Source organism: Lucilia cuprina, chromosome 6, assembly GCF_022045245.1.
Source record: "Lucilia cuprina isolate Lc7/37 chromosome 6, ASM2204524v1, whole genome shotgun sequence".
NCBI lineage: Eukaryota > Metazoa > Arthropoda > Insecta > Diptera > Calliphoridae > Lucilia > Lucilia cuprina.
This window is the reverse complement of record NC_060954.1, coordinates 43927372-43945457: the sequence shown is the minus strand read 5'-3', so window position 1 is coordinate 43945457 and position 18086 is coordinate 43927372. Positions and strand designations below refer to the sequence as shown.

The following is an 18086-nucleotide window of genomic DNA, read 5'->3' as shown; positions in this document are numbered from 1 at the left end:
GCAAAGTTATTTCAAATAGAGAGCTAAGCAATGTTCGCTTCTGTCTGATATCTCGCTAAACAGGAACAACATGGTAACACGAATCACATAATGGAAGTGATTAAAACACAAATCGCTTGAACGAACGTTGGTCTTAGGTCGTGATTGTGCGTCTTTGGTCGCTATATTTACCATAGTTGACTGAGGTAATTGTCTTTATAATGTCAATGCAGATAGGAATCTGTGATATTAGATATTAATCAATTCAAAACCTTTCCTAGAAGAAAGACACTCATATTGTTGTACTGTAATGCCTGCGTAAAGAGTTGCTACCAGTACTTGTAGTCTGCAATTTCTCAACATTAGATGAGGATGTTGTTCCCTATAGCTGAATTCCGGTTTAATGACAAGTACAACAGTACTCGATATGCCAGTGAAATATCGTTCGCAAATGTGGATGTATGAGTCGGGGCGCTCGTTGGCATATCTGCGGTATATAAAATATATAGGAACGGACATGGAGTACTTTACTGTGATACTCCAACAGATATTTTACGACGTGAAGAGCTTACATCTTTAGATCTGATTTGAAAAGGTCTTTCATATATGTAATTTTTAGCAGATTGTGAACATTCGCAGGTAGTAATGTGATAATATTGTGTTGTAGTCCATCGTGCCAGTCTTTATCAAAAGCTTGTGAAATATCTATGAATAATGCTGAGCAATATTGCTTGCTCTCGAAGTCCTTCCGAATAAGAGTGGATATTCGATGAAGATCAGGAATAATGCTGTTATAGTTAAGGTGTACTATAAGGCTTTCAAGCAATAACTTTTCGAAAAGTTTTGAGAATATAGACAACAGGCTAATGGTGTCACTTGAGTGACATCTTTTTCCGGTTAAAGATGTCACTTAACCGGAAATTTCTAAATTTTTCAGGTTACTTATCATGGTGGTAGTATTTTTATCCATACCAGGTGATTTCCCTGCCTTAAGACCTTTGATTGTAGTCTTAACGGTAGAGGGCACCGATGAGTAACTATTAGTAAGACACAGTCTCGGCTTATTTATTTGATTCGTAATTTGGCCTAACGATTACGACTCTAGATGTTGTTTCCGACTCAACAGAGACAATAGGACTTGCAGGTGTTCACATAAAGCACTTGGCATTAATGCAAGACATTAAGGGGAGCAGCGAGACCATAAGCAGTCCGTATTGTGGTTAAAAAAGACTAATCTGAATCATGGTTTCTATTACATAACAACTTTGAAAAATCCTCAAAGTCTAGAGTCTAAACGATGTAAAACACAAAGGACTTTTTTTGCCAGTGTAAAAATTATACTTTGGAAAATTAATTTAATTTTTCTGTTGTTTTGTCATTTCATTATAAAAGGCCCTTAGGATTCAAATACCAAAAATATATAGGAACATACATATAATCTATAATAACCATAAAAACTGTTATCTCATGTTTTGGTTTTTCTCCCCAAAAATAAAAATTATAATAATACCTGCATTACAAAATATCTTTGACGATATTCGTAGTTATAATGTATGTATCTGAAAATAAAACAAAAAACATACACACATCTTATAAATATGCGTATGTGTCTGAAACTATCAATTATTTATTAAAAGAACATACATACATTCTGCTTGAAGATCATGTCCAAAATGATGATCATGGTGATCAGCCAGAAAACACGAAGCAAAAAGGATCAAAAATTCATCCAAACTCAGCAAAAAAAAAAGAAAACAAAAACACAATGTTTAATAAATATTCTTCATTATACGGCGACATAATATTTATTCGCCATATCCATACATTACGACATACAAATATTTTGTTTTTTTTTAAGCAAAAACAGTAGCTAAAAGAAAATTTTCTCATTTAAACGCATAAATAATTAGACATGTTTTAATGTCCCGCAGGCAAAAAGCAAGAATAACACATAAAACTAAATAAAAAGGAATAATTTCATCAAAAAATCTGATTTTATTAAAAAAAAAGTACAAGAAAAAAAACATAACCAAGAACTGAACTGGCAATCAAAGTGATGATCGCTAAAACACGTACGCCAAAAATTGAAGACTACAAAACTCAATATTGATCACCAGCAAAATACTTGCTACAACATACTTACATACATACAACACAACAAAACACAATAACGAATTTTAAAAACTCTTTAGTCAATAGCATGACTGGAGGCGTTCCATAGTAGTTCATTTTTATTTAAAAATTTGCCCGTTTTTTTTTCTGCTCATTCCTGTTGTTCCTTTCCAGTATGTGTGTTTTGCAAAAGGAAGAAATGTTGTCCAACAGCTACTGTTTTGTCACACAATCCTTGTGTCAGTTATAGATAGTATTTTGTTTGCCACAACAGAAACATCTTATTGAAATGATCATACTTCAACGCAACTCAAACTCATCATCGATCATCTGCCACTAAATTTTGTAGAAATTCCTGGTCTTTGCTGCAAACTAACTCCAACCCCTCCCCCATCCCTAAACAGTATTTTCTTGGTTGTTCGTTAAGATTTTATATTTTGACAAAGTTTTCTCTCTTTACCATTTAAAGTGTACACAAATATTTTCAGATTTGTTACTTAACATAACTTTAATATGTTCAAATGTCATCTTTGAAATTTTGATGATGTTGATCATGTTGAGGTGAGGTGAGGGGCTGTTATGGGATTTTGTTGAGTAGAGTTGAGTTTTGCTATAGTGACAAAACTGATCTTAATCGTAAAATTGTTTTGTGTTTTCAAAGTATTTATTGACATGTTTTACTCAAATGTGAGAGAAAAAAGTGAGATTTTGTTTTTGGTCCGCTGTGTCGAATATTTTTATACCCACCACTAAAATGGGAAATTTAATTGTACTTTTGTTTTTTTTGAGATGACGGAGAATTTCATTCTGTTTGACCTTCTATAACAACAATACAGTCCCAGCAAAATCTTTACTTACCCGGTAAGTAGGCAAGTAATATTGGAGCAAAGTGTATAACTACTTATTTTTGATATGACACGTGTCATATCGAAGCACTTATTTTCTTATATATCAGTTCGAAACTACACACAGGTTCCATACTTCCTTTTTTGAGCACAAAGTCCAAACATTATTAGAATAACTTGTTGACAAATTTTAGTTCTCTTCTCTTTTTGCGGAAAACGGAATGACGGACTTTTTTAACTTTATCATGATTTCTGATCAAAGGAAAATATTTCGTAACAATATTATTCCACTGGAATCTATGTCAACAGATGGACGGACATTTCTACTTATTTTTTAGTTTTATGGGTTCGATTCTATTATAAATCTGTGAAAGAAACACCCTTAATGAGTCTAAGATGATGTGTAAGAGCTGGAGTCATATATGGACCGATATTCATTATTTAATGTATACAGAATTTCAATGAGATTGAAAGATTTATCTACAAAACTTTGAATTCGTAAGACAGTATTCTGTTATTAAGCTATGTTAGTGAAAGAAACCCCTTAATGAGTCTAAGGTAATATATGGGGGAGCTAAAGTCAAATATGGACCGATCTTCATTATTATATATACAAAGTGATGTAAATACTTTTATACCCAATTTTTAATACGATCCTTAAATAAACCATTAAAGAGATAGGTCTAGAGTAAACGGGTCTTTTTTCATTATTATATAAACAACAATACTACTATATAGATGGACGAACTAAGCTTGATTGTAAAATAGTGGATTTACAGTCAAATATGGACCAATTTTCATACAAATGTGTTCAGTGATCCTATTTCATTCAATTTCAAACATATGAGTGGTTTGAGCTTACATCGATCGTGGAAAGAAATCACTTTTTTGGATCGAACAGTGTCTGATCTACATTGAAATGTAGATCCTATTCCTTCAAATTCGAAACATAAGTTAAGCTGCTATAATAAAACAGTCAAAGAAGTATGAGATATCATTATCTGGCGACAGGATGAAATACGGCCGATCTTCATTAAAATGTTTATAGCGATCATATTTCTTCCAATTTCAAACAGATGGACAGACTTAGCCAAACTAAATCGTCTTTGAATTTGTTTTTTTTTTTTTTTTTTTTTTTGATCGAACGGATTCCAATCTTCACTAAAATGTGTGGTAAGGCACTCAGTTAATATTTGAAAGAAATTGCCTTTTTGGATCGAACGGTGTCTGATCTTCATTAAAATGTGTACATCGATCCTATTTCCTTCAAATTCAAACAGTTAAACGAACACAGTTAAGTTGGGCCATCTTTGAATTATAAATTTTCGATGTTATAATGAAACAGCCAAAGAAATAATAGATTTCATTGACTGGAGGCAGGATACGGCCAATCTTCAATAAAATGTGTATAGCGATATATTTTATCCAATTATAAACTGATGGACAGATTATAATGTCATCTTGCAGGGTACGATATGCCTTATACTACTTATACTACTACTATTTCTACTTATACTACTACTACTTCCCTATTAATTAAGCAATGCAATGCAAGGCTGGGTCGACTGTCTGATATTAACATTTTTTGGGTCCCTGCGCATAGGGATTATTATGGAAATGAACAGGCAGATGAGCTTGCCAGAACGGGAACTGTTCCTGATATCTCCAACGCCGTTTCAGTAGCAACCCTGTTATGCTTTATCAATAGTAGTATCCTCAGTTTCTATCTTCAAAAGCCTCAAAATAGATGGAATAACCTAGACACATGTAAAGCACACAAGATGTTGTGGCCGAAGTGGACGGAATATATCGAGATTAATAGCAGTAATAATAGGACACTGGTTGCTAGGCAGACATGCAAGTAGGCTTGGGCTATCTTTCAATGAACACTGTCGCAGTTGCATAGACATAGGAAAAGGAAGAAACGGTCTTTCATCTCTTGTGATAATGCCCAGCTCTAGCTGTGGAAGGAACTGTTTCCTTGACAGCTACTTCATATCTAACCTTGAAGAGATATCTGGATCTAAGTTTAATGATATCCATAGATTTCTCACTGCTACAGGCTGGATCTAATACTGTTATATACTACATTTGACGAGTGGAGTAGTCCGGTCAAAATGGAGTCTCTTGACTCTACTTGACTGTTCGCGCATAGTGAACTACCACGTAAACCATGGTCAAAAATGTACCTTCATTAATATATATCAAAAGAAAACTAGTTAAACTAGAACATTCTCGTCTTATAAGAGTTTGATTCCGTAACGAGCCAGTAAATGAGATCATATTATTGGATCTAAAGTAAAGTAGGCATATTCGATAAAAAGTGAATATATATTTTGAAAAAAATAACTTGCCGAACAAGATATCCGAATCAAAATATATAAAACACCTGACATATAAGTGTAGGTGTTTCGGCCGTTTTATAAAAATATATCTTATGATTTCTTTAAGAGTATTTCTTTTATTAAATAATCTTTTTTTCTTGATTTGTACATTTTGTGTAGTTGGTTTTGAAATCTTTGGCGTTTTAGTAGGAGTTCTTGCTTTTTTTGTCTTCTCTCAATTTCGTATTTCAACAATTCGATTCGTTTCGTATTGTACTAATGTGTTTTAGTTGTTGCTATTGTATCGTTTTTTTTTTTGTTTTTATTGTGTGAGAAGTTTTCTGATCACTGGCATTTTTCAATGTCTGAGATTATGTCTGGTTTGGGTTTTTTGTTGTTCTGAGTTTTATTTAAAAACTGTAAAATATTCGTGTTTATCATTGGCTGGTTTAAATGTTAAAAAAAAATTCATTTAGTTTTTTGTGATTGGATAATCAAATAGTTTTTTGTTTCACTTTAAATTTTTTTCTCTCTGTTTGAAGACTTTTTTCAATATAAACATATAAAATGTATGGTCTTTTTCCCAAATAATAAACTAATGAATCATGTTAAGGTATGTTTGAATAAAATCTGTTTTTTTCATTCTTTAATATGTAGACATAAAAATTATATATTACAAAAAAAAAGCTTAAAAACCGTGTATAAAAAGCATTGAAACATAATTTTATGAAATTATAAATAACATTTTATTTGTGAGTTTTTTTTTGTTGAGAGTGTTTAAAGATCTCTAATTATTTAAAAAAATATCAGATTTAGAATTTCACAGGAATTATTTGATAAAAAATTTTTTTAAATATTTTTGTTCCGTTATTGCGTGCGTTTTATTAAATTATTGGAGAAATAATAATACAGAGATCTACAGTCTAGAATATAAACTAGATTATAAAATCCATTATAAAATACAACAAGATAAAGTGATCCGACCGTAGACTGGAATATAGTCTTTATTATATTGTCCCGACTATATATTGGCAGATATATATCTTGACTCTAAACTGGACTATAGTCTCGAGTACAGTTTGGATTATAGCCCCGACTGTAGACTCTACTATATAGACTAGATTATAGATTTAAATAAAATATCGACTATAGACTGAACTACAGACACGACTATAAACTGAATTACGGACTCGACTATAGACTGAACTACAGACTGGATTATAATCTCTACTATAGAATGGACTGTAGACTCGTTTTTAGAGTGGACTATACACTAACCCAATTATATAGATTGAACCTTATTATCGACTATAGACTCGACAGAAGCATTGACTATATTGACTGAATTGTAGTTTTGACTATAGACTGTACTATAGTCTCGACTATTAAAGGACTATAGTCTCAACTATAGACTTCATTAAGAACCCGACTAAAGTCTCGACTAATGTATAAACTGATCATTAGTATAGACATTAGAATGGACTGCATTATAGTGTCGACTATAGACTGGATCATAGTTTCGATTATAGACAGAACTTTAGTATCGACTTTGGAATGGTCTCTACTATAGAATGGACTCGTTTTTAGAGTGGACTATAGACTGACTCAACTATATAGATTGAACTTTAGTATTGACTATAGACTCGACAAAAGCCTCGATTATAGACTGAATTGTAGTCTTGACTATAGTCTCGACTATTGAAGGACTATGGTCTCAACTGTAGACTTCATTAAGAACCCGATTATAGTCTCGACTGATGTTTAGACTGATCATTAGTATAGACTTGACTATAATCTCGACTATAGACTGTTCAATCTATAATCAAGACTACATGTCTTGATTATAGATTGAACAATAGTCTCAGCTATAGGCTAGACTAAAGTCTATATTAAAAACTGGAATATATTCCCGAATATTCGTAACTCAGTCTTCTGCTATTAAATCAGTCACTGCGTGATCATGTGTTTTATGAGAACTACATTTCTCATTTTAAAAAAATCGTAACCACTTTATACATCCTTAGGAGTTCATTCCTGTCCGTTAATCCTCATTTTATGTTAATTTTCTTAAAACAGCTTTCTATGGCCATAAGCAAAGAAAACAAATAAATTCGTTTCTCTTTACCCCTGAAACACCAGTAGTTTCACTAACAGATCATAAGGCTTAAGTCTAATAATCATCATTTTTAGTATTCCAAATAAAATGCCTAAAGATAATTTGTTATTAAGAATATCAAGTGAAAACCCCAAATTAATAAAGTCTGGCAAAAAAAAACACAAAAAGATTTGACAAAATTTCTACAGTAGCCTCAACAAGTTAGCGAGAGCTGCAACGACAAAAGTAATCGATCTTTTAGTTAGTTTTACTTTTAACAATATATGTATTGATATCTCTTCTTAAGGCAACTTATAATCAAGTAAAAGCAAAATCATTTTAAATAAAAATCTGATGGACACAAACGCTTTAATCAATTTTTTGTTTTTGTCTTAAAGATGTGCTTGTTGTATAACTTATTATATTTAAAGTTTAGCCTTAAGGGTTTTTAAAATATCATGCATTCATCCCTGCAATTCCCTCAAACGTCCATCCATCTATGAATGAATCTGAATTTTACTTAACTGTACTGGCTTAATACATCGTGCTGCTCGTGTGTATTTATTATTATATAGTAGCTGTTGGTGTTGTTATTGTTGTTGTTGATACGCACATGTCAAAAAATTGACGAAAATTCGATCAACAAAAATTTTAATTGATCGCCCTGCAGTTATGATGAAATTGATCTTTAGCATATTTGCTGTTGTATACAATATTTATATACTTCAGAATGCATAAGAGTTTATTTAAGTTTAAATATAAATTGATTATGAAAACCCTGCAGATAGAAATATAACAAATGTCAGTTTTAATTTCTTTAAGGATTCAGAGTCTCAAATCCTTTGGATTTTGGTAGAGGAAACCATTTAGACATTTTATTTCAATATAACATTGTCTCTATCACGAATTGAACCTAAAAGCCCAGTTAATCGAATGATTACACATCCTTTCTAATCGACATCGTTATGTTTGTTCCCAATATGATGTCAAGGTGATAGTTGAACTCTCTTTTTTGGGGGTTTTTAAATCTGCCGGGTAATGCCTTAAGTAGTTGTGTATTGGTGAACTTTGAGCCGGTGTTTGTACGAATGTTGAGTGATTATGATTATGATAATATGAGCTACTGCATGTTGCGTATAAGACAGAGTAAAGATAACTGAGGCCCCGGTTTCAGATTAAGGAGTTATTATGAGCGCTTTGCTGTATAACTAACGAACTAACGAACTAACTAACTAACTAACTAACTAACTAACTAACTTACTAACTAACTAACTAACTAACTAACTAACTACCTAACTAACTAACTAACTAACTAACTAACTAACTAACTAACTAACTAACTAACTAACTAACTAACTAACTAACTAATTAAATAACTAAATAACTAAATGACTAAATGACTAAATAACTAAATAACTAAATGTCTAAATAACTAAATAACTAAATAACTAAATAACTAAATAACTAAATAACTAAATAACTAAATAACTAAATAACTAAATAACTAAATAACTAAATAACTAAATAACTAAATAACTAAATAACTAAATAACTAAATAACTAAATAACTAAATAACTAAATAACTAAATAACTAAATAACTAAATAACTAAATAACTAAATAACTAAATAACTAAATAACTAAATAACTAACCAACTAACTAACTAACTAACTAACTAACTAACTAACTAACTAACTAACTAACTAACTAACTAACTAACTAACTAACTAACTAAATAACTAAATAACTAACTTACTAATTAACTAACTAACTAACTACTTGAATAATTAACCCTCGAAGGATATCCTATGTCCATTATGACCAGTAAATATGTTCATACATATAATTTTTATGTTTAAATGGCCGCTACATTAAGCAGGGTTAGACTTCTGTTAAAAGATTTTTTAATTTTGAAATATCCTTAATATAGCAAGTTTGCTGCTGTTTCATTTTCTTAAACTATTGATTAACATTCATCATTGAGCTTTACATATTACGAAGTGCAGACAATTTTGCAGCAGTCGAGTTTAATGCTCAAAAATTGCTTACATATGCCAGACGCCTAAAAGTAAGCAAATGTTTGTAATGAAAAATTCGGCGCTTATACAAAAGAACCTACCGGAAATTTAAATGCCTTAAAGCACAACAAAAATTTAAACACAGTCAATACACAAAAAAACTATCGGTTCTTCCAAAAAAAATTTGCAATTTTTTTAGGATGCTACTGCTTGCTAAATATTAGTGTTATTTTGCCAAAATATTTTCAGATACATATAATGATTGTTATCATATTTAAATTTTTAAAGCTAAGTCTACTACACTCTCTGGTTTTGGAAAAAAATTAAATTTTGCTAAACAAAAAAAAAATTGTACAAAATACTCATACATATTTAATTTTTATAATCCTCATTAGTTTGAAAATCACGTCCTTTTTTGTGGCCAAAAACAGAGTTAATTTTTTGTGCCTCTTCGATCACCAGTCAGTGTGTCTGAGTGTGTGTTGTTTGGTTTTCGTCTTTAGTTTAACTAAAACTTGACAAATAACTTATGGAAGAGACTCTTGTTTTTTGTTACTAAGATATAGCCCCCATGTGATATAAGCTGTCAATCATTTTGGGCAACTGTTATTGCTGCTGCTGGTGATGTTGAAAGTTAGTTTTTTCTTTTCTTTACATAGATTTTGATCTTCACTAAGACCTTCTTTAGTATAAGTTTAAGCAAAGTTGGTAGACAAAAAAAAAAAAACAAAAAAAAAAAGTACGAATTGTATGTTTATCTTTAAGAATTTTGTATCACTTGTAGGAACAATGTCTGATACAAAATATATATTTTTTACTTTTGATGATTGTAAAAAACAAGCAAAAATCCCAAATTGTCTTCATACTTTAGCTTCTGTTTTGCGCCACCAAAAATATTCATTTGTTTCTGTTCTTGTTAAGGTTGTTCTTTTTGTGGTCAATGGTGATGATGCTGTGCAATTTTTTTTTTGCTGGTGATTTTTCATCATCTTCGAAATTTTCGTAATTTCTCTTATTGGAATGTTTCCCTTGTTGTTGTTGTTGCTGGTTTTTTATTGTTACTGCTTCTGCAACAACATGTTGTTGTTTGTGTTATTATTAGGTTTAAATTCATCAATTGTTACCTTCCAACGTTGACGTTTACTTGTCTCATAATAATACATCGCAACAGGTAGTCTTTAGTCTTCAAATAAATTATTATATTGAAACTTGATTTGTTATCATGATGTTATTTTCTTCAATTTTTTTTAGGACTTCTTTCTTTTATTTGAAAAATGTATGTTTTGTGTGTTGTATGTATTTAATATTAATTTGTGGAGAGTTTCACACTTGAGAAAATGGATTAGTGTTTTTAAAATAAAATCAATTAAAATAATATTTGATTATATTTATGAAAGAAGGATGTCTGGCATATCAAATCTAGTTCAGTTCTGGTTCAGTTCTAGTTCAGTTCTGGTTCAGTTCTAGTTCAGTTCTAGTTCAGTCTAGTTCAGTTCTAGTTCAGTTCTAGTTCAGTTCTAGTTCAGTTCTAGTTCAGTTCTAGTTCAGTTCTAGTTCAGTTCTAGTTCAGTTCTAGTTCTAGTTCAGTTCTAGTTCAGTTCTAGTTCAGTTCTAGTTCAGTTCTAGTTCAGTTCTAGTTCAGTTCTAGTTCAGTTCTTCTTTTGTCTTTTGTATAAAATTTAAAAAAAATTGCTTTTATAGATAAATTTCGAAAATTTTCCTTGTTATAGAGAGCTTTAAAAATGTTTTGACAGAAAGTTTTCAAAATTATCTTTACAGAAATTTTTGAAAGATTTCTTCTTTTTATAAAAACTTTTTGAATATTTGTGCTTTTTGTAGAGAATTTTTGAAAATTTCTCTTTTTAAGGAGAAGAGCATAGTTTCCCTTCTTATTAAAAATTAATTTATAAATTAAAAATTTACACTCGAAAAACAATCTATGATTATTCTAGATACATTTTTTGTTTTTATTTTTCGAAATTCAAGACAATGACAAAATATCTGCCAGTTAATTTAGCATTTAAAAACACAACATTTAAACTCGTTAAATTCTCTACTTATTTATTTTATTTTTTCTTCAATCATCAAATCGTGTTGTCAATTTGTCTTAATAAATAAATCTTTTCAATTTGATTTGTCACATTAATTTGTATATAAGTAAGCAAACATTGATCATATAAAAATTATCATTGGTATTGATCAATTTAACACTAATACTATAAAAAAATGACAACACACATAAACAATAATAACAACCACACAATTGCAAACAAACTACTGATCTTTGAATTAAACAAATAAAATTCAATATAATACCAACAAACGAATAATAAAATAAATAAATAAATTGAAAATTTGGGTTATTTTCTTTACTGATTGATGAACAAATAAACCAATTGTTTGAGTGAATAAAAATAAAAGATTTAGATACCGAGAGAAATTGTATTTAATAAAAAATGAATCGAAATACATAGAAATGCTTAAAAACGAAATACATTCATAAATATTAAGTTAAAAATAAATAACCAATCTGTTTAGATATTATTTAAAGAAAAATTTAATTCGTTTAGTTAATATTTTGATTTATTTTATATTTTTTTTTAAATTTCTTTACAGAGTCAAGCTTTAGCTTTAACACGTGTAGCCAATGCAGCAGCAGCGGCTGCCGCAGCAAATGCTAAATCACCAACAGCCGATAATAATATGCACCAAGAAGTGGTGGTTAAAAGAGAACATTCTCTAACACCACCACCGCCATCAGCATTACCCCCACTACCACCGCCTTCTACGCCTAGCAATAATGCCACCTCATCCTCCTTACGCCATTCACCCACTAGTAGCAATACAAATGCACAAAATTCAACAAATACCAATACAAATACAATGGATGATAGCCACCAAAATAATACGTCATTGCAGCACAGTCGTAGACCCTCATTACAGGGTGTACAAGATAAATTGGCACAATTGCAACAATTACAGCAACAGCATCAACAACATCATCATCAACAGCAACAGCATCAGCAAACAAATGATGAACAACTACAACGTAGCCCAAGATTTTCATCAAGTAATTTATCAGCAAATCTGAATACCACACCATCGCCCCGGCATGATTTGGTACATACGCCCAACCACAATTTAACAGCCAATGCCAATCCAACAACGTCTAGTCAGAATAGCTCAACACCAAAGTTAACAACTGATAGAGATGACCACCATCATACACTTCCTCATCAGTTGCAACAACAACAACAACATCAGCAGCAGCAGCAGCACCAGCAAAGGTCTACCGAAACTCATACACCACGAGTAATGGGTAGTATAACTTGTTTACCTCCATCGGCTTTAAATGCTGTAGCAGCAGCTGCTGCAGCTCAACAGCAACAACAGCAGCAACAACAACTTCAGTCCACAGATAAATTACTTGCCTCACCAGCTTCCTCGGCAATGGAGCAACGTAAAGATTTTGATGTTACAAAAGTTAATTGTAAGTACAAATTGATATTTATTTTTCGTTTTTCATATCATATGAAAACCCATTAGGAAATTCAAGGGTTTTGATGGCATTTTTTGTTAAAAAAATTCATACTGCTTCTGTATCTTTACGGTGAAGTAGATAAATGAATTAGAAAGTATTTAAATAACACATTAATTATAAGACGTTACTAGACTACTTCTGTGTAAACAATTACAAGTCATTACCTAGTTTCAGCAGGGTAGTTGCATTTTAATTGAAAATATGTAACGCCTATGAATGCTATTTCACAGTGTCCAATAGCATAGTGGCGTTAAGTCCATAGATTATAAATAGCTTATGTCCGATTTCCGATATCAAATAATTCTTTAATCTGAAAGTACTAAGGAGTATAGAACTCACTTTTTTTAAGCAATCCAAGATGCAACATGCAAAAATGTCTCCCTATATAAAATATATTTTCTCTTTATATAGAATTTTTATTTGTAAATTTTTCTATATATAGAACATTTTTCCAAAAAAAAATTCTTTATATAAAACATTTTTTGAAAAATTCTCTTTTTATAGAAAATGTTTAAGAATTGTTTATTTTTACATACAATTTTTTTATAAATTTCTTTTTATATAGAAAATATTTAAGGATTGCTTTTCTTTATATAGAAAAGTTGTTAAAAATTGTTCTTTATATAGGTTAGGTTATCACTTGGATCCATGTTGATCCCTTTGTATTAATACCTGTAAGAAAAGGAGACGTTGGTAAAGAGAAAGTGAGAATAGCAGTAATATTTTTAAGAATGAAAGAAAGAGAGAAAACAACAGGCCAGTTGCCATGGATTAACAGCGTGGGAATTAATTTCTCACCCATTAAGTCAGTTTAATGAAATCCATGAGACGTACTAATTGAATATTCGACAAATCAGACAGATCACCAAAATATGTCGATCCAAGTGTTCGAAATCTGGCATCCGCCAGAGCAGGACACTCACATAGAAGATGAGTAATAGTTTCCTCTTCATTCTCGTTTTGACAACTTCTACAGTACTAATCGTTGGACGGAAGACCAATGAGTCTAGCATGGTTACCAAATTTACAGTGACCAGTGATAATCGATATCAGCCTCCTTAGATGCGGTCTTTGCAGACCGAGAAATATTTAGGCCTTAGTGGATCCATTTTCTGGCCACAGCGCTTTAGCTGTTGGGCACGTGTGCTTACGCGAACAATGCAGAGACAGTATTCAGTAATCAGCTTCTTTATTGCAAGTAGTGGATTACTGCAGAACTGGTCTACTTCCAGTCTGCTAAGCATGGTGCCAGCTCTTACCCAGGAGTCAGCTATGCTATTTCCATACGAAATCCCGTGTCCCTTTACCCAAATTAGGGTGATGTTTGAATGTCTCGCTATCTCAGACAGAGAGACGTGCGACTTTCATGGACAAGTATGGATGTGGAAAACACACCAATTAGGGATTTAATTGCAGCTTGACTATCGGTATAAATTCTAAGATATCCCTATTATTACTCTTTCTGTAGAAAACTTTTCAAACATTTTTTTATTTCTTAAAAAGTTTTTAAAATAGAAAATATTTCTACAGATAATTTTTTTCATATATGTAACTCTTTTCGCTAATTTAGTCTGTTAAATGAAAATCTTCGAAAATTCTTTTTATAGAAAATAACAAATCAATTATAAAAGATTTACGACATACTACTATACAATCGTACAACTCGATTGTGAATTGGACAATTATATCCTACACCTCTACAGTTAGGAGGATATTATGCGTTTGTGTTGATGTTTGTAACGATTAAGCTATGGCCGTCCGTCCATCAGTCTGTGTGTCCATGTTAACCTTGAGCCCACTTTAAAGGACACAATTTTTTTTATAAAAGTTGGCACATACTCTTCGAATACTTAACCTAATAAAAATGGTTGAAATCGATGCATAATTGTATTGTATTTAAATGATATGCCAGGAGCCAATTTCTCCCAATTGAAACTGTGCCAATTTTCTTCTAAATGTTCATATGAATGTCAAAGTTCATCATGTAATATTTGAAGATTCAAGCCCCAATACAACCGTACCCCCTCCCCCGAATTGTTATTGTATACTGCTGATTTTCGCAGTATTTCCTGTTGTAGTAAATCTCTTCTTTTTTGGTTAACAATAATAAAAACTTCCGGAATTAAGATAAAATTAAATTTAATGGTTTATATTTTCAAAAATAATCCAAAACATAATCATTGGAGTAGGGTATCATTTGGTCGGCCTACTGTACATACATGTATTTTGTTGCATTTGTTAATTTATTATACCTTTCCTATTACAATTACTATCCAAACAATTGTACACCACCATCCTTAAAAACACACACAAAAACAAATCGTCGAAATTATTAAAAAGGTTATACTATTAATTTATTTATATGTGCATAAAATTTATTTTAATACATAGTACTCTTACTACTACTCATTTACACTAAATGAGGGTTAAAATCGTTTAATCCTTTATCTCAAACAAAATATATAGACATACGAATAGATATACATACATACATACATATTTATGTCCTTTATTTTTATAGTAGAGTAATTATTTGTGTGCCCAATTATTTTCTCCTTTACGAAATAAAACATGATTTTATAGTAAAAGCTTAAAGTATTAAGAACCGGATTAATCCTTGCCATGAATACGCAATACGATATAAAAAGTAAGCATAAAGGGGCTGTAGAGAGAAAAATGTGCGTATGTATTGTATGTGTGTATGTATTTTAAAGAGAATCATTGAATTGTTAAAATAAGATAAACATCAATTTTGATAGTTGCTACGATTTCCTTTAGGATTTTTATTTTACAGTTGTTAGAAAAAAACAAAAAACAAATGATTATTTACAGCAGCGTATTAGTGTTGGTATTCAATCACAGACTCCTTGTTATATATGTATGTATGCTGTAGTAGTGCTTGTTAATGAAAATGTTTTAAAATTTATTTAAATGTAAATTGAAGTATTTTATATTTTATCTAGATTTTATCTACACAAAGTACTTATTTTATACACGAGATTTTAAATCTAAAATAACTATGGATACCTGAGAGATTAGTTTTTTTGTTTATTTAAATGAAGGATATCGTTGCTAAATTAGTGATTGAAACTTTTAAACAATAAATTAAGTAGCAATTCTTAGAAAATATCAAATAGAAATTTTCCATTAAAATATTGAAGAAATATCCTTATGGTTAACGTGGTAGTTCACTACTAAGAGATGTAGTATTTTAAAGTTTTAGATCCAGTCTGTAGCTGTGAGAAATCTTATGATATCATTAAGCTTAGATCCAGTTATCTCACTAAATTTTGATATTAAGTAGCTGCCAAGAAAAGGTTTCCTTTTCACGGATAGAGCATGGCATTTACAGTGGAGATTGAAGACCGTTTCTTCCTTTTCCCTGTCTTTGCAACTGCGACAGTGTTCCTTGAAAAGAAGCCCAGACTCTTATTACTGCTATTAATCTCAATATATCCCGTCTAATTCGGTTTATAAGCTAAATTGTGGTTTTCCCATTGAAAGAGGGCCACAACATCTTGGCTCCTTTACATGTTTCTAGGTTATTCCACCTATTTCAGGCTTTTGAGAAAAATACTACTCTTAATAAAACCTAACGGGGTTGCTACTAGAACAGCGTTGGAGATATCAAGAGCAGATCCCGTTCTGACAAGCTCATCTGTCTGTCCATTTCCATAATAGTCTCTATGAGCAGGGATCTAAACAAGGGTAATGTCAGACACTACAGTTGTTGGGAATGCGGTGAGATACACTTACCCCAGCGTCTTCACAGAAAACACCAGAACCAACATCACAGTTCATTTTAGAGCCTTCTGGTGGTATATTCGTTCGGTAGGTTACACCCTACACCAATTGCTCCTGAAAGGAACTCTAACTTTGAAAGTTCGTATGGTTGGTTAAAGATTGGAGGTAATTGGCTTAAAATCTTTGCGTGTCTATATGTTCTTGATTTCCAACTTTCGGATGAGTTAAGCCTCGCAGCGCTGCAAGCAGGTACTGCCATAATAGATCTATAGGTAGGATGTGCAATGCTTCTAAAGGACTAGTTTTTAGAGCATCTGTTATTCCAATAAATGCTGATCTCTGAATTTGTAAAGCTGATCTTCAACACATTTCTTCTTAGTTGAAGTCCAGCATACCAGAGATCGTACGAGATAGTACGTACTATAGCTGAGTACATCCATCTTGATAATTTGGATTGTAGAATAATTCCTAGATATTTCGCATTGTTCAATAAAGGTATTTCACAGTATTTAACCCCGTCAAGTTGGAGCTTTGGAATTTTGGCCTTGAATAGTACCAGTTTCAATACCTTTTATATTAATAGTTTGAACCTTTTTTCACTGAAATTAAAAAATTTGTATTTCCACACTTTATTTAGAAATTTAATTTAACGTTTTATTTCTTAAATAAAACTATTTTGATCAGTTTATAATCTTACTATCTATAACAAACTAAGCATGAATTGAATCGTCAATATGAAACTACTATAAATACACAGCCCTGCAGTGTGGGAAAGCCTTTTGTGAGAGTTCATTTCCTTTAAGAAACTCAGGATTATTTTTCTTATTTTAATACAAATTTTAAAATTTGTCTTTTTTTCAAAAATTTATTTTTTTGAAACAACATTTTATCAAAAAAAAATTCTTTAGAGAAAATTCTTCTTTTTATCGAAAGTTTCCTAATATTTATAAAGTTTTAAAAATTTCTTCTTTTAATAGAAATTTTTCAAAAAATCCTCTAAAAAAATTATTGAAATATTCTTCGTTCTAGAGAATATTTTAGAGGTGGCGCTCCCCCCTTTGGTAGTCCGCAGATTTATTAGTTAAAATACCTACATGGATGTTAAAGTTCTTTGTGCAAAATTTTAAGATTTTAACTCTAATAGTTTGCAAGATAAACGATTTTTTTGTATTTAACTAATATGGGAGGTGCCACGCCCTCTGTTGCTAGCCTTCCCACTTTTTGTCCTTAATAATCACATTGATATTAAAGTGGATTCAACAATATTTTAGGACTTTAACTATAATATTTTGTGAGATATACTAATTTAATATTTTCTTAATATGGAAGCTGCCACGCCCACTATAGACATTCCGCCCATTTTGTCCAAAAATTTGCTTATGGATGTCAAAGTTGTGCATGCTAGATTGGAGAACTTTAGTTGTATC

The 18086-nt window shown here is 31.1% G+C and overlaps 1 protein-coding gene across 1 annotated transcript in view; it reads left to right on the top strand.

Annotated features, from left to right (window-relative positions):
* Positions 1–18086, top strand: part of LOC111684299 — a 148351-nt gene that overhangs the window by 68511 nt on the left and 61754 nt on the right. Inside the window, exon 2 of the mRNA XM_046954670.1 lies at positions 11991–12864. Within this exon, the coding sequence (XP_046810626.1) occupies positions 11991–12864 (874 nt within the window). The remainder of the gene's footprint in view (positions 1–11990; positions 12865–18086) is intronic.